The following is an 18570-nucleotide window of genomic DNA, read 5'->3' on the forward strand; positions in this document are numbered from 1 at the left end:
GAGTATTCTAATCAATCTGCTGAATATCACTGCTCAGTGTTAATCAGCTAACAGCACAGCGATGGGAGTATTCTAATCCATCTGCTGAATATCACTGCTCAGTGTTAATCAGCTAACAGCACAGCGATGGGAGTATTCTAATCAATCTGCTGAATATCACTGCTCAGTGTTAATCAGCTAACAGCACAGCGATGGGAGTATTCTAATCAATCTGCTGAATATCACTGCTCAGTGTTAATCAGCTAACAGCACAGCGATGGGAGTATTCTAATCAATCTGCTGAATATCACTGCTCAGTGTTAATCAGCTAACAGCACAGCGATGGGAGTATTCTAATCAATCTGCTGAATATCACTGCTCAGTGTTAATCAGCTAACAGCACAGCGATGGGAGTATTCTAATCAATCTGCTGAATATCACTGCTCAGTGTTAATCAGCTAACAGCACAGCGATGGGAGTATTCTAATCAATCTGCTGAATATCACTGCTCAGTGTTAATCAGCTAACAGCACAGCGATGGGAGTATTCTAATCAATCTGCTGAATATCACTGCTCAGTGTTAATCAGCTAACAGCACAGCGATGGGAGTATTCTAATCAATCTGCTGAATATCACTGCTCAGTGTTAATCAGCTAACAGCACAGCGATGGGAGTATTCTAATCAATCTGCTGAATATCACTGCTCAGTGTTAATCAGCTAACAGCACAGCGATGGGAGTATTCTAATCAATCTGCTGAATATCACTGCTCAGTGTTAATCAGCTAACAGCACAGCGATGGGAGTATTCTAATCAATCTGCTGAATATCACTGCTCAGTGTTAATCAGCTAACAGCACAGCGATGGGAGTATTCTAATCCATCTGCTGAATATCACTGCTCAGTGTTAATCAGCTAACAGCACAGCGATCGGGCCATCAGAGTATTCTGGACCCCACTTCCCTATGCATCTCTATTAGTCAGGATTACCTCTTCCAGCTAGAGGCAGTTGGTTCAGCTCCAGGGAGCTGCATACTCTGTGTTTCTGGCTGCCTTCCATGCCAGTTCCTTATCCCTGAAGATATCATCTATATCTGGTTTCAAGCCATTTTCTTTATGGATGTTTTAAAGTGCCCATTCTGTCCCCGGGGAAGGTAATTAAATGTCCTATTCTTTAGTACCTTCAGTGCTGCACGGATCATATCAGCTATGTTAAAGCTCTGAGCTTCTCATCACCACAGCAAGAACACTGCTCAACCTCAGAGTCTGTACTCCTTGCACTAAGGATGCTGCATTCCATTTAAAACAAGCATAACCCCACACTGCAGCCCGCTCACTGGAACCTGCTGCATTTAAAACAAGCATAACCCCACACTGCAGCCCGCTCACTGGAACCTGCTGCATTTAAAACAAGCATAACCCCACACTGCAGCCCGCTCACTGGAACCTGCTGCATTTAAAACAAGCATAACCCCACACTGCAGCCCGCTCACTGGAACCTGCTGCATTTAAAACAAGCATAACCCCACACTGCAGCCCGCTCACTGGAACCTGCTGCATTTAAAACAAGCATAACCCCACACTGCAGCCCGCTCACTGGAACCTGCTGCATTTAAAACAAGCATAACCCCACACTGCAGCCCGCTCACTGGAACCTGCTGCATTTAAAACAAGCATAACCCCACACTGCAGCCCGCTCACTGGAACCTGCTGCATTTAAAACAAGCATAACCCCACACTGCAGCCCGCTCACTGGAACCTGCTGCATTTAAAACAAGCATAACCCCACACTGCAGCCCGCTCACTGGAACCTGCTGCATTTAAAACAAGCATAACCCCACACTGCAGCCCGCTCACTGGAACCTGCTGCATTTAAAACAAGCATAACCCCACACTGCAGCCCGCTCACTGGAACCTGCTGCATTTAAAACAAGCATAACCCCACACTGCAGCCCGCTCACTGGAACCTGCTGCATTTAAAACAAGCATAACCCCACACTGCAGCCCGCTCACTGGAACCTGCTGCATTTAAAACAAGCATAACCCCACACTGCAGCCCGCTCACTGGAACCTGCTGCATTTAAAACAAGCATAACCCCACACTGCAGCCCGCTCACTGGAACCTGCTGCATTTAAAACAAGCATAACCCTGCACTGCAGCCTGCTCACTGGAACCTGCTGCATTTAAAACAAGCATAACCCTGCACTGCAGCCTGCTCACTGGAACCTGCTGCATTTAAAACAAGCATAACCCCACACTGCAGCCCGCTCACTGGAACCTGCTGCATTTAAAACAAGCATAACCCCACACTGCAGCCCGCTCACTGGAACCTGCTGCATTTAAAACAAGCATAACCCCACACTGCAGCCCGCTCACTGGAACCTGCTGCATTTAAAACAAGCATAACCCCACACTGCAGCCCGCTCACTGGAACCTGCTGCATTTAAAACAAGCATAACCCCACACTGCAGCCCGCTCACTGGAACCTGCTGCATTTAAAACAAGCATAACCCCACACTGCAGCCCGCTCACTGGAACCTGCTGCATTTAAAACAAGCATAACCCTGCACTGCAGCCTGCTCACTGGAACCTGCTGCATTTAAAACAAGCATAACCCCACACTGCAGCCCGCTCACTGGAACCTGCTGCATTTAAAACAAGCATAACCCCACACTGCAGCCCGCTCACTGGAACCTGCTGCATTTAAAACAAGCATAACCCCACACTGCAGCCCGCTCACTGGAACCTGCTGCATTTAAAACAAGCATAACCCCACACTGCAGCCCGCTCACTGGAACCTGCTGCATTTAAAACAAGCATAACCCTGCACTGCAGCCCGCTCACTGGAACCTGCTGCATTTAAAACAAGCATAACCCCACACTGCAGCCCGCTCACTGGAACCTGCTGCATTTAAAACAAGCATAACCCCACACTGCAGCCCGCTCACTGGAACCTGCTGCATTTAAAACAAGCATAACCCCACACTGCAGCCCGCTCACTGGAACCTGCTGCATTTAAAACAAGCATAACCCCACACTGCAGCCCGCTCACTGGAACCTGCTGCATTTAAAACAAGCATAACCCCACACTGCAGCCCGCTCACTGGAACCTGCTGCATTTAAAACAAGCATAACCCTGCACTGCAGCCTGCTCACTGGAACCTGCTGCATTTAAAACAAGCATAACCCCACACTGCAGCCCGCTCACTGGAACCTGCTGCATTTAAAACAAGCATAACCCCACACTGCAGCCCGCTCACTGGAACCTGCTGCATTTAAAACAAGCATAACCCCACACTGCAGCCCGCTCACTGGAACCTGCTGCATTTAAAACAAGCATAACCCCACACTGCAGCCCGCTCACTGGAACCTGCTGCATTTAAAACAAGCATAACCCCACACTGCAGCCCGCTCACTGGAACCTGCTGCATTTAAAACAAGCATAACCCCACACTGCAGCCCGCTCACTGGAACCTGCTGCATTTAAAACAAGCATAACCCCACCTTAACCCTAACCCTAACCCTGCATGAAGGGAAATTGAAAAGCATGAAGGTACAGTAAGTATGACACAGGAGTTGTGAAGACATGAAGGGAAATTGCAAAAGCTAGCATATAATAAAATACAAAATTACATTTCCTACAGACAGTACAGAGCAAGGCAGCTAACAGCACAGACAGACTGAAATGTTTCAATGCAGGTAAGAGAAGGGAAAGCAGTTAGTTACCTACAGGACATTCTGCAGAGGAAGAAGCGGCTGCAGTGGCAAAGGCAGAAGCATTGACATACCCACTCCCTGCTGACCATTGTGTGCTCAGTGCTCCCCTACCCTACACAGAGCTCTATACACCTGACTCGTCATTACAAACCACATAAGCCTCTGAGCTGGGATCAGGTTCCGCTGCCTGGAACTAATACCTCCCTGCCCGTGTTAAATATTTCAGTGGAGGTCCTTCATCACAGAGACACAGCCTTCTTAGTGACCACACTCTCCTGTGCTTTATCATATCCACACAGCTCTGTGCTGGACCACTATATATTTTACTGGTACATGCAGTTCACTTGTGGCTTCCAGAGATACAAGAACAATGCCAGGCCCTCATGGTTATTAAGCAAGCACCAGCGAACAAATAACCTGATATCACTGGAACACAGCTGGCAAGGTTTACTGTAGGGGTACCACTAGGGTATTAAAATAAGTATTGATACACTTTATGAGATAAATCATGTGGCGAGATCACACAGTGATCACACGTTGCCATTGTGATGTCATATTGAACATTCTGGCCCCTCCTCAAAGCGCCAGTGTTTGAGTACAACCTGTGTAACCATTGTGTGTGTTTATCGTGTGTGTGTGTTTATCACATGTGTGTGTTTATCACGTGTGTGTTTATCGTGTGTGTGTTACAAAGCCATTCTCCCTTGTTGCTGTAGAACGGTAATTCATAGTTGCAGATGTAAATGGAAGTGAGATCTATTATTCAATCTCAATTGCACTCCTGAGTCTTCACAGTGGGTTCTAGTGACAGCACAGAGGGACCTGCACGGCAGGATAAAGCAGGTTATTTGAGACGGCTGTGGGTTTGCAGTCTCTCCCCCGCCCCCTCTGCTACACTGACCAGCACTGAGCTGAAACAAGAGCTCGCCCTAAAAGTAACTTCATCTGACCCTAGAGGTCCTCTTCCAATATGGAGAATAGACTACTGACCACCGGCCCTGTCAGTTTAATGAGAATGAGTTGCTGTGGAGTCACGCTCATATTGCTCTTTGTGAGCAGGGGTTATGCCTCTCTATATATAGTGCATAGTGCATGGCATGGAACTGCGTGCTGCAGTGTTCCACACCGGAGTCTTCTCTGCACTCGGCTCTAACTCACATGAAAGACTTCCAGGCTGCTTTCCATTGCATTCTGCAAAAGTAACTGAAGCTTAAAAAACCCTTATATGCATGTTATATACCATCACAATTCACTGAGTAAAACAAAAGCAACATCAGTAAGGGGTGCCGTCTTTTCAACTTGGTGTTTTATTTGAGTTTATTAGATTTTATTAGTGACACTTTTAAGGAAACATACATTCATACATTGAGTTCACTGAACTGAATATGTAGAAACTAGGCCGAGAGAGAAAGAGAGAGAGAAAGAGAGAGAGAGAGTGAGAGAGAGAGAGAGAGAGAGAGAGAGAGAGAGCGAGAGAGAGAGAGAGAGGAGAGAGAGAGAGAGAGAGAGAGAGAGAGAGAGAAGCGAGAGAGAGAGAGAGAAGAGCGAGCGAGAGAGAGAGAGAGAGAGAGAGAGAGAGCGAGAGAGAGAGAGCGAGAGGAGAGAGAGCGAGAGAGAGAGAGAGAGAGAGAGAGAGAGAGAGAGAGAGAGAGAGAGAGAGAGAGAGGAGAGAGAGAGAGAGAGAGAGAGAGAGAGAGAGAGAGAGAGAGAGAGAGAGAGAGAGAGAGAGAGAGAGAGAGAAAGCGAGCGAGAGAGAGAGAGAGAGAGAGAGAGAGAGAGAGAGACGCACCCTTTCCCTCCAGCCCACACTCGGAGCACTAGAGAGAGAGAGAGAGAGAGAGGAGAGAGCGAGAGAGAGAGAGAGAGAGAGAGAGAGAGAGAGAGAGAGAGAGAGAGAGAGAGAGAGAGAGAGAGAGAGAGAGAGAGAGAGAGAGAGAGCGAGAGAGAGAGAGAGAGAGAGAGGAGAGAGAGAAAGCGAGCGAGAGAGAGAGAGGAGAGAGAGATCAGTGGCTCTTTAGCTAAAATCTGAGCTTTATTCAAGCCAGCAGTAAAGCTGGAAAGATCCCCTCTCTCCTTCGCCCAGGCTGCTCAAAGCCCTGTTATCTGAACAGGCAGTCCAGGTCAGTCACATGTTCTGCATTGCTGCCGGAATCCTAATTCCTGGTGCTTGTGAATTTGCCCAGTTTAGCCTTTAAAATGGGAACAATGAGAAGCACTTCGGATCCATACGAATGCCCCATGCCCCACTCTGATAACAATGGGAAGCACTTCTGATCCATGGGAATGCCCTGTGCCCAACTCTGATAACAATGGGAAGCATTTCAGATCCATGGGAATGCCCCGTGCCCCACTCTGATAACAATGTGAAGCACTTCTGATCCATGGGAATGCCCCGTGCCCCACTCTGATAACAATGTGAAGCACTTCTGATCCATGGGAATGCCCTGTGCCCAACTCTGATAACAATGGGAAGCACTTCTGATCCATGGGAATGCCCTGTGCCCAACTCTGATAACAATGTGAAGCACTTCAGATCCATGGGAATGCCCTGTGCCCAACTCTGATAACAATGGGAAGCACTTCTGATCCATGGGAATGCCCTGTGCCCAACTCTGATAACAATGGGAAGCACTTCAGATCCATGGGAATGCCCCGTGCCCCACTCTGATTGTCACTGATGTGGACACTGTCCGAACCTAATCTCCACTGTACTGGTTGCGCTTATTTAAATCATCACATTTCTTCATGCCAGTGTTTTGACTGGGCTTGACTGACTGTGCCTGTTGTCTGTATCTGTTTCAAGCAGCTTGTTTGCCTGCACGATGTGTTTCATACAGGATAAGCACCACCTGCAATGCTCATCTCTAACTGGGACACGCACTCGGCTTTCACATTTCTTAATGACTTGCATTCCTAGCTAAGAAGATGATGCATGATGATGAATGATAACAAGGTGTTCCAGTGAATCTGTAGTGTATGAAAGCAGGGTCACGGAGGCTCCAATCCTACTGTCTGCACATCTCTAAACAGCAGTGCATGCATGCTCACAATAGCTTCCTGCTCCTGGAGTCCTTACTCCAGAGACAGTCCTGAGACAGCACATTGGACTTCGAGGGCTGATCGTAGTGCGTTTCCACAGTGCTTTAGTGCACTGTGAGCCTGTCTGTGCAGGTGAACTGTCATGGTTTATTTCTAGTGGTTACAATGGTTTTCTAGTGGAACAGTGCAATATCTGCTAGGTGATGCATATGGCAATAACCTCCATAACACAGGAGAGATTTCCAGTGTGTTCCACTGTGTTCTAGCGATGACCTGCGCTCTCTGTTTATAGAGAAGAGTGCTGCTATTGGTACCGGCTGGTTGAGTGATTGCTGTAAGCGGCTGTTGAAAGGTGGTAGTGGCTGATTGTTGCTGGTGGCTTGAGTTGTCCTTTCACTATGGCTATTGTGAGAACCTGCTGGATAGGAGCTGTGCACTAGATTTTCAAAGCTATTTCATCATACATATTCATGAATGCATATGGATGTGCATGAAGGCAATTATACTGATGTTAAAAAAACACGGTTGATTGTTGACAAATACAACTTAAACACATACATAAGTGGGTGTGCAGCTGAGTTATAAGACAGTCGAGTAAAACGACTGCGGACTGCACAAGAACGGAAAGAGGAAAGCTATGCATGTACAGCACACTATATGTATATATAGTGCATCTACAGAGACACAGTGAATGCACACAGATCAAGACTAAATCTTCTCTTTGCAGAGGAATATATTCTGCACTTACTGCTGAGGTTGATGGTGGTGGAGATGATTCCTCTAGCATGGGCTCTCTGGGCCTGTTGTCCAGGCATCTTCTCCGTTTGTAATTTTTCTCTTTTTAAACAAAGCAAGCCAGGTTATTTTCTCAGCTTGAGCCTGCAGAGACACGGCAGCAGGTAATCCTCTGCATTTGTGCTGAAGGACTCCCCGGAGTCCGGGGCTGAAGAGCTCATTGGGTGTAAGCAGCTTCTGAACCGACTGCTAACAGGCAGGGGAATCCTGGGCAGCACAGGCAGGCCAGCAGCATTCCCCTTCTCTACAGCGGCGCTGCCAAGGACTCGGAGACTCCGGGGGGATTTTGGACGTGGGCTTGTCCAATGGGGGCTCCGCAGTGACAGGCAGGCTGACATCAGAGCCCCTCCACCATATGTGTATCAGGGCGGGCAGAGCCAGCGGAGGGGTGAAACAGGAGAAGAGTTCTCCTACCTCCAGTCCCCAGCCTCCAGTGCAGCCTGAGAACCAGCAGCTCTGCCTGTCACTCCTCACGTCAGTGTGGAATGGGCCAGGGATCACAGGACTGGCCTGGGAAACGTGTATTACTGAAGGGAAACCGGAACCTGGTTATCTGAAATCATGAAACACAGGGCAGATTTCCTTGGATAAACATACCCAACACACCCAAAAACTGACAAGTGGCTTGATATTGGGGGTGGGGGGTTGTGCCATTGCTACTGTATTTGAAGGAGTTGTCTCGCAAATCCGAAGCCATTTTAGAGCCAACCAAATGATACAATGGTGTCATCAATGAAAAACCATTGCCCTTGATGTCAGCTTACAACACTTCAATGAATTTGACCTGCTTCAGCTGAGTTCCTCTCAAGCAGGCTTGCAAACTAATCATGCAATAAAAAAAAAGAAGCATTGAATTTATCAAGCATGAACCACAAGCCTGTTCTAGGCTGAAAAATGAATAAAAAGAAAATAAGAAACTTCCAGAATTCATGAGAGAAACCTTCACAGAGAGCGGTGCTGTGTGTTTCAATCCCTGTAAGAATGACACTCTGCAAGCAGCCCGCTGTGACAGTGCCTGGGAGTGCTGCACAGTGCCTCGCATTAATGGAGCTTCAATAGAACAGAGGAACCAGGCTCCTATCAATGAGAGCTGTACACAGGCACGCATGTATGAAGGGAGCTTGTGATTGAGATCACTGCTAACTAGCCTTATTGAGATCCATTAGCCAATTCTCACATTACTGACTGGCAGCAGCTGAAGGCTACTTTCAACATCCTGTATATCCACAGACTGTAGTTACGACTAATGGGAAAGTCTTTAACGCTGCGTGAAAAGGCATTTTAAAGAGCTAAAGAAGATGATGATGTTAAAGTGATTATTTCTGACGAGAACTCCACCGCTTTCTCATCACTCCACCTTCAGAGTCAAACTGCAGAATCTTCCACACTGGGAAATCTGCTGTCACTGCCACGCAATACCAGAAGAGGGCACTGTGACAAACCTTTCTGGAGAGCCAGAAACCACAATCTATGCAGCAGTGTACTGGGAATAGTAAGGGACCCACACAGTACCGAAGCACTATATGATATTGATTGATAAATAACCCTGCTGGGTTAAATTCGGCTTCGGCAAGCATAGTCAACTCAGGAACCAGTGGGGTCACACATCTTCAACCAGTTTGCGCCGCTCAGAAACAGATCTATCCAGGAGCTAGAGAGCAGGCAAGCCTGCAGGAGCAACTCTCTTCAGATGCCAGAAGATTTTCTTACATTCCTCTTGCTGCGCTATCTTGTTTGCAAGCATCCTCAGTGGTCCGGGGCCCAGGAATATATGCTGAATTATCTATCTATCTATCTATCTCTATTTATATATATATTTATTTTAGTACAGCTCATAGCATACTCTGGATTGCTGCACATCTCATAGCATCTGCAGCGCCCTGCTCTTTACACTGTAAAGCTGTGACGCTGTTACCTCCATCCTGTGTGCTCAGCACATTGAGAGCGAACAGCATGGCATTGGAGAAGGTGGTGGCCTCCTCCTTGCTGGCGAAGTTAAGCCCGTACACCTGCCTCGCGTCACGCCACTGATGGAAGGTGGGGGTCGCCTGGTTGTACTTCAGTCCTTTCACAATGGAATAGTTTATAACAACCTGGAATGAGGAGGGAAAGGGAAGGAGAGTCTATGTAACATGCATCACACCTAGAGGTTCAAAACATGCATTCTACTAAAGAAGATACATTTAAACTATTAGGACCATAGTGCAAAAAAAAAAAAAAACAACTTATCATGAAATAGTAGTTAGCTAGTAGAAACACAACAAATGAAGTGTCCCTGAAATTAACATCCAGAACTATTAAACTGTCAATAGTACTGAATTTATTAACAGAAATGTAATAAGTACTGACACATGGTTTGACTAGAAGTCTTTCTCAATGTCTTAATGTCGAAAGACTTCTGCAAATGTTTTGACTAGAATTGAAGACATTGAGAATGTAGGTAGTTCCTTTTGGAAACGTCTCATTGCTTATTCAGTTTCTGGTAGTGCTTCTAAACCCCCTCAGTAGAGGGCGCCCTTGTGCCCCAGTGCTCACTTGTTGGTCCTGCAGCTTGACCCCCACCACGCGGAAGGTGTTGTTGGCTGTGTTGTGGTAGATGTTGATCCGGCTGAACCCCTGCTGGCCCGGTTTGATTGGCACCCATTTCTTACTGGTATCATCGTAGACCATGACAGAGGCCCGAGCCTGGCAAATACTCTGCTCACTGGAGAGAGAAGAGAGGAGAGAGGAGACAGAGAGGAAGGAGAGCATGAGACACAGCCCGTCAGTATTATATTACCAGAACAAAAATAAAGCAAAGCATCACGACAGCCTGAGCATGAGATATTCTATACATGCTGATTAACCATCAGTCATCATTTGATTTACGTACCCCTATTAAAAGCTAGACTAGGCTGTTTCGTTATACCATGTCTTATACCTTCATGAATCCTGTACAAGAAAACTGGAAGAGCTTTTGTGTAGCACAGGATAATAACAGAGAGCATGTAAATAAAGGATAACCCCTTTGTAAAATGGTACTGCTGGGACCTGCTGCAGGGAACTGTCCTTAGTGACTTACTGTGGTCTGTACCTCACTAGCCCGTGCGTTACAATGCTTCACAATGCCTTCCATGACTTCCCGATGCTCTGTGTAACAGGCAGTGTTGTATGATGTGCTGCTGTTACAGACTCTGTCCCATGTCGGTGATGATATGAGCTTAAAAGCTCTCTGGTTTTCCACTCTAGAGACATTGCTCAAGCCCAGGTCTATAATGGAGAGCCAATGGAATATGAAGCTTTTCTACTCTGGGCTCCTGGATTGAACCTCCAAACCATTAGTAGGTTACTGACAGATCTGCACGACAAAGCTTTCTGCTACACTGTGCTTTATTAACAGCGTGGGGGTTAAGCTACTTGTTTCTAGCAATTGCAGCTGAATGCCAACCATTTTAGCAGGTTCTCTGTTAGTGTTTTTTAACAGCTTGAGAAGAAAGTTTCTAAAATGTTTAAAAACATCCTTAGAATTTGTGACAAGTCAGCTTCTTTAGATACAATTTCAGAAAAAAATAAACCTGCACTTGTCTGAAACACCCATACTAACAATACTAACCCGTAATTCATTATTTACAGTAAACACCCAGCGTACCATAAAACACACATATGGGTTTTTACATGTAAACGTGCAGCAGCTCCCGGAGCTGCCAAGAGCAACTCAATCCAGTTCTGTGGTTAAATTGCGGATCTCTGTCGCCAGGGCTGTCTTGCACAAGCCCACCATACATTTCACATCATCATATAAAGAACCACAGCCAACCCAGAAGGGTAACAGGACCTTGCGACCAGCGCAGTGTGGAGAGCTGCCAGTGCAGTGTGGAGAGCAGCCAGCGCAGTGTAGAGAGCTGCCAGCGCAGTGTGGAGAGCAGCCTGTGCAGTGTGGAGAGCTGCCAGCGCAGTGTGGAGAGCAGTCTGTGCAGTGTGGAGAGCAGCCAGTGCAGTGTGGAGAGCAGCCTGTGCAGTGTGGAGAGATGCCAGTGCAGTGAGGAGAGCAGCCTGTGCAGTGTGGAGAGATGCCAGCGCAGTGTGGAGAGCAGCCAGCGCAGTGTGGAGAGATGCCAGTGCAGTGCGGAGAGCAGCTTGCGCAGCGTGGAGAGCAGCCAGTGCAGTGTGGAGAGCAGCCAGTGCAGTGCGGAGAGCAGCTTGTGCAGTGTGGACAGCAGCCAGTGCAGTGTGGAGAGCAGCCAGCGCAGTGCGGAGAGCAGCTTGTGCAGTGTGGAGAGCAGCCAGTGCAGTGTGGAGAGATGCCAGTGCAGTGTGGAGATCCGAAGCGCTCTTGAATGCTGCTGTTTGGAGTCAACACAGAACATTGTAAACAAACCATCAGAGTGGGAACACAGCCTGACCAATGCACTAATAAGAAGTGCAAAAACAGACTGAGCTGTCACTTGGCAAGCAGGGCAGTCTGAAATACATTCACAGAAGGAAGCAGAAGGAAATAAACTTTAGACGCAACAGAAGAGGAAGAATGTGCAGTGTTTACTGCATGCACAGAATCAAACCGTTCTGAATGTGAAGAGGAAGGAATGCGCAGTGTTTACTGTATGCACAGAATCAAACCGTTCTGAATCTGAAGAGGAAGGAATGCGCAGTGTTTACTGCATGCACAGAATCAAACCGTTCTGAATCTGAAGAGGAAGGAATGCGCAGTGTTTACTGCATGCACAGAATCAAACCGTTCTGAATCTGAAGAGGAAGGAATGCGCAGTGTTTACTGCATGCACAGAATCAAACCGTTCTGAATGTGAAGAGGAAGGAATGCGCAGTGTTTACTGCATGCACAGAATCAAACCGTTCTGAATCTGAAGAGGAAGGAATGCGCAGTGTTTACTGCATGCACAGAATCAAACCGTTCTGAATCTGAAGAGGAAGGAATGCGCAGTGTTTACTGCATGCACAGAATCAAACCGTTCTGAATGTGAAGAGGAAGGAATGCGCAGTGTTTACTGCATGCACAGAATCAAACCGTTCTGAATCTGAAGAGGAAGGAATGCGCAGTGTTTACTGCATGCACAGAATCAAACCGTTCTGAATCTGAAGAGGAAGGAATGCGCAGTGTTTACTGCATGCACAGAATCAAACCGTTCTGAATCTGAAGAGGAAGGAATGCGCAGTGTTTACTGCATGCACAGAATCAAACCGTTCTGAATCTGAAGAGGAAGGAATGCGCAGTGTTTACTGCATGAACAGAATCAAACCGTTCTGAATCTGAAGAGGAAGGAATGCGCAGTGTTTACTGCATGCACAGAATCAAACCGTTCTGAATGTGAAGAGGAAGGAATGCGCAGTGTTTACTGCATGCACAGAATCAAACCGTTCTGAATGTGAAGAGGAAGGAATGCGCAGTGTTTACTGCATGCACAGAATCAAACCGTTCTGAATCTGAAGAGGAAGGAATGCGCAGTGTTTACTGCATGCACAGAATCAAACCGTTCTGAATGTGAAGAGGAAGGAATGCGCAGTGTTTACTGCATGCACAGAATCAAACCGTTCTGAATGTGAAGAGGAAGGAATGCGCAGTGTTTACTGCATGAACAGAATCAAACCGTTCTGAATCTGAAGAGGAAGGAATGCGCAGTGTTTACTGCATGCACAGAATCAAACCGTTCTGAATCTGAAGAGGAAGGAATGCGCAGTGTTTACTGCATGCACAGAATCAAACCGTTCTGAATGTGAAGAGGAAGGAATGCGCAGTGTTTACTGCATGCACAGAATCAAACCGTTCTGAATCTGAAGAGGAAGGAATGCGCAGTGTTTACTGCATGCACAGAATCAAACCGTTCTGAATGTGAAGAGGAAGGAATGCGCAGTGTTTACTGCATGCACAGAATCAAACCGTTCTGAATCTGAAGAGGAAGGAATGCGCAGTGTTTACTGCATGAACAGAATCAAACCGTTCTGAATGTGAAGAGGAAGGAATGCGCAGTGTTTACTGCATGCACAGAATCAAACCGTTCTGAATCTGAAGAGGAAGGAATGCGCAGTGTTTACTGCATGCACAGAATCAAACCGTTCTGAATCTGAAGAGGAAGGAATGCGCAGTGTTTACTGCATGCACAGAATCAAACCTTTCTGGAAACAGGATGGAAACAAACAGTTTGTTAACTGAGAGTTTTGAAAGCTTTGTCTTTGCTCAATTGCATGGGCAAGCTTTCTGAAAAAAGTTTTTTTTTTTTTTTAAATGGAAGGAAATGTAGTTAGCCATTGATCAGAATAAAACTGCATTCCAAACAGTTTTAAAATTATAAGGCAGCTACATATGTTTTGATCATAGAATGTTGAATTTAGGCAACAAAATACAAAAAAAGCAGAGCTAGAAAAATGCTGAGGATAGTTTCACGAGGGCGTTTGCAAGAGTGTACGCTGTATTCATTGTATAACTGTAGTGAATCTGCAAGAGTGTACACTGTATTCATTGTATAACTGCAGTGAATCTGCAAGACTGTATACTATATTCATTGTAGAAATGCAGTGAATCTGCAAGAGTGTACACTATATTCATTGTATAAATGCAGTGAATTTGAGAGACTGGACACTATATTCATTGTATAAATGCAGTGAACCTGCAAGACTGTACACTATATTCATTGTATAAATGCAGTGAATTTGAGAGACTGTACACTATATTCATTGTATAAATGCAGTGAACCTGCAAGACTGTACACTATATTCATTGTATAAATGCAGTGAATTTGAGAGGCTGTACACTATATTCATTGTATAAATGCAGTGAACCTGCAAGACTGTACACTATATTCATTGTATAAATGCAGTGAATTTGAGAGACTGTACACTATATTCATTGTATAAATGCAGTGAACCTGCAAGACTGTACACTATATTCATTGTATAAATGCAGTGAATTTGAGAGGCTATATTCATTGTATAAATGCAGTGAACCTGCAAGACTGTACACTATATTCATTGTATAAATGCAGTGAATCTGCAAGACTGTACACTATATTCATTGTATAAATGCAGTGAATTTGAGAGACTGTACACTATATTCATTGTATAAATGCAGTGAATTTGCGAGACTGGACAGTGTATTTACTGCAGTGAATCTGCGAGACTGTACACTATATTCATTGTATAAATGCAGTGAATCTGCAAGACCGTACACTATATTCATTGTATAAATGCAGTGAATTTGCGAGACTGGACACTGTATACAGTGTATTTACTGCAGTGAATCTGCAAGAGTGTATGATGTATTCATTGTATAACTGTAGTGAATTTGAGAGACTGTACACTGTATTGTATTTACTGCAGTGAATTCACGAGACTGTACACTGTACACACTGTATTTACTGTAGTGAATTTTGTGCACAGTTTTTGAACAAAAAAAAAAAAAAAAAAAAAAAAAAAAAAAAAAAGGTCTTTTGATACTCTTGACCGTTGCTCAGCTGAATTAAATCTTAAATGCAGACCCTGTAAACCACACAGCATGACTAAAAACAAACAGCACCCAGCTCGGCGAGCTTCAAGGCTGCTGGAACCCAGACGCACCTCGAGGAGTAAAGATACACCGAACAGGGGGCAGGAAACCACAGTGCTGGGTAGGGACCTGAATGCTGCAGCAGCACACACTTCTGGACTGCTGTCCTTCACACGACTCATTCATTGATTATGTAAATAAGATCCTTGACATGTATTCTGATATCAAATCTATACACCCTGCAGCACAGCTTCATCCCCACTGGACTGGTCATTCTGCCCTCCCCTTAGAAACGCTGACCGCAATATTTTTGCAGTTATCCCATGGGTAAAATGAGATAACAAACTACAGCAGGGTTAATGGAGGTTCGATTGGTTCAATTTAGAACAGGGGTGGAACAAAGAGCAGGAGTGGAACCAGCTTTGACCCCCCCCTGTAGTAAAGGGTTCTTTCTCTCTCCTTCTGTGTATAAAGCTGGAGTGTGCCAGAACCAGCTCTCTTCCAGGGTGTTAAACACATTTCATTTTCATTTGAAGTGCATTTACTGCTTTAACCCTTTCAGTTCTCAAGGTCCCGCCTTCTCTGAGCGCCGCATTTTATTAACGCATGCCGTTGGAAATCACGTTGGAACCTCACGGGACTCCCAGGTCCCAGTCTAGCGTAGAAACACATGTGAAAAGCAAACATTGTCCCGTTCTCATGTGTGCTCAATAAAGGAGTTCCTCTTATAATTATAGAACTTGATTTTGCATTCTTCAGCATGACAAAAATAATTCAGGACTGCAAGGGATAAATGTCACCCAGTAGAGGAACAAAGATTCATGCAAAAAAACAAACAGAAAAAACAAAACAAAAACAAAACACCTGCATTTGCACTAACGACTTGAATGCTACAGATGATGGTTCTGGAGCTAGCGTGAGTCAGTGCCTGTTGCTATGCCACTGTCTGAACAGAAACAGGCTGTCGGGTCTAACAGCACTGTGCTTCTCCGCCATGGTTCTCCTTCCAGCCCAGTCCTACATTATCCTGCTCAGTTCAGTAATTTAGAACCTGGTTAGAGTAAATATCTGGAGCAGAATGGATCTTAACGTGATGGGAACCACAGCAGTGGTAGTACTGGGGGTAGGGAATGAAGAGTGAACTTTGGTCTATGCTAAGATACAGTTCCAGCCACACATAATCTAAGGAGAAATGATGCATCAGATCGAACTGTATATAAACATGTGCATGTAAAAACACATTCTGTAGCACTATAAAAACAGTGAAATGGTTCATTTTCATGAGAATCACAGAACACAGCCATGAACCAACCATTAGGACCAATAAAATACCCACGATTGACCCTGAGAATTGCAGAATACCGTGTGAAGCCAACATCTTAATGTGTTAGATCTTAAAAAGTCACATGACGCTGATATGACAGATATTTGAGGTCACAGGTCAAAGTGAAGGGTGGCGTTAGGTATTCACTCAAAATATGAAGTTGTAATCTGAAATTCTATATGGATATTAGTGGTTGTAGTGGCGGCATCAGATTTGCAGATTTACACATGTTCCACTCAGAGGGATGCTTAATAGGACCATTATATATGAGCATTATAAAAACAATACATGTTATAATAATATAATAAAGTCTGTAATAATACATACTTTCAGAATCCATCAATATTGTCTGATAATGACCTTCAGTTAGTCATAACAAGATAAGACCACTTCTTGCATCGTTATGATCAATAATGCACAGGCAATTTTTATTATTTTACTGTAAGCTTACAGGCTGCACAACAGTAAAAAGAAAAGTCAAAACGAGAAACTGCGTGCTGGGATATCTCGACTGCAGTGAAAATGTTACTTACCGAGGTGCCATTGTGCCCTGTATCGCTGGCAAACGCTTCCTCTAGAAGAGGAACACTATGTGTACAGATATATATATATATATATAGATATAGCTATAGGGAAGTATAAGCACGGCTGAAGATCACTCGCAGATCTTGAGCGTACTGGAAAGGATGTGGCTATTGCAGCCTTGCTTTACTTTGTTAAAAAAAGAAAATGTATTATTAAAAGACAGGAAACATAACAGGAAACATGTCATGGTAAAAAACCAAAACTACAGGTTGAAGAAGCGTGTTATACACCCTGTGCTCATTCGAACGGCTCCAGCTTCACTGCATGTCTCCTAACTTCAACACTCTTTCATGAGCCCAAATCTCAAAGGAAAGGGTTAGAAACTCACGTGAGCCCTGCTGCACCCAGTCCTGGGTTTAGAAACTCACACGAGCCCTGCTGCACCCAGTCTTGGGTTTAGAAACTCATGCGAGCCCTGCTGCACCCAGTCCTGGGGTTAGAAACTCAACTCAATAAAGTCTATTATTAATATTGAAATAAGCAGGAGCCAGGAGTTTGAGCAGGGTTAGAAACTCACACTAGCCCTGCTGCTGCTGCACCCAGTCCCTGAGGTTCAGAACTACCATCACTTCATTATATTATTTCAATGATTCAGGAGCCAGGAGTTTAAGCAACCCCTGTTAAACACATTGTTCCTTCCCTTATAGCTGCAAGAACAACTCCTAACAGTCAACCTGCAGACGCAGACAAGACTCATTCAAGTGTGATCAGTTCATTCACTGGGTCTGATTGTTCAAAGTCCTGGCACCTGTTCACTTCAATAATATACATAAACAAGGTTGAGTTCATAAACCAAGGACTGTGCGCAGGGCTACTGGAAGTTTCTAACCTTGCGATAACTTGAGCCAAGTTTCAGATGTCTCTCTTTTTTATTTTTGTTTTTTGTTTTTCTCCACCACCACGTCTCCCATGTTCTCCTGATATAGACAAATTGTAACACAGACTTGCTTACCGATTCCTGTCAAGGGACAACCATGTACCACGGTGACAAGAACCGTGTCAGGTGAGGAGGCGAGGGACTCCAGGAATAATATCAATAACAGTTCTCTAAATGTGCGCACCTTATAAACAGCACCATGCTGTATGTCCACAGACACACAAGCCCCACGGCTGGCACCCGCCTTCATTTCAAATACATTTCACAAAGTGAGCCTGTTTGTCTGCTTTAATTCCTTTCCCTGGCTCTGTTCACAGAGCAGACAGGACTTTGCAGTATTCTGGGTAGCCTGAGGTTGCTGGACTATTAATAATTGTGACCTCCAGCTTTATCTGCAGAATCACAGCACTGTACCTCACAGGGAGCTGCATACAGCATGACTCACAGGATGACATCTGCAAATAGACATGGATTTCACCAGCACTGAAACAAGCCCTCCTTTCTGCAGAGAAACAACGATTCTAGCTGCCTCCCTCCATATTACAACTCTGCTGTGTGGCTTTCTCTTCTCTCCTGAAGGAACTATGAAAGTAACAATTATATCCACAGACACAGAATGCTGTAAGATCTATCTAGCGGAAAATAATGTTTGAATTATTTTAGCAAATAAATTGCAAGTTTTCTACAAACTATCCCACTCTCCAGCTTTCTGAGCCCTCCGTGGGACTGTGAGGCTCTGGTACATATTTTCAAAGTGTTTCATTAACATTTTTTATTTTAT

The 18570-nt window shown here is 45.1% G+C and overlaps 1 protein-coding gene across 1 annotated transcript in view; it reads right to left on the reverse strand.

Moving 5' to 3' along the window:
* Nucleotides 1-18570, reverse strand: part of LOC121324271 (ena/VASP-like protein) — a 57080-nt gene that overhangs the window by 17535 nt on the left and 20975 nt on the right. The window contains 2 exon segments of the mRNA XM_041265981.1: nt 9445-9622; nt 10065-10233. Coding sequence (XP_041121915.1) covers nt 9445-9622; nt 10065-10233 — 347 coding nt within the window.

Source organism: Polyodon spathula, chromosome 12 (genome assembly GCF_017654505.1).
Source record: "Polyodon spathula isolate WHYD16114869_AA chromosome 12, ASM1765450v1, whole genome shotgun sequence".
In the NCBI taxonomy this organism is placed as follows: Eukaryota; Metazoa; Chordata; class Actinopteri; order Acipenseriformes; family Polyodontidae; genus Polyodon; species Polyodon spathula.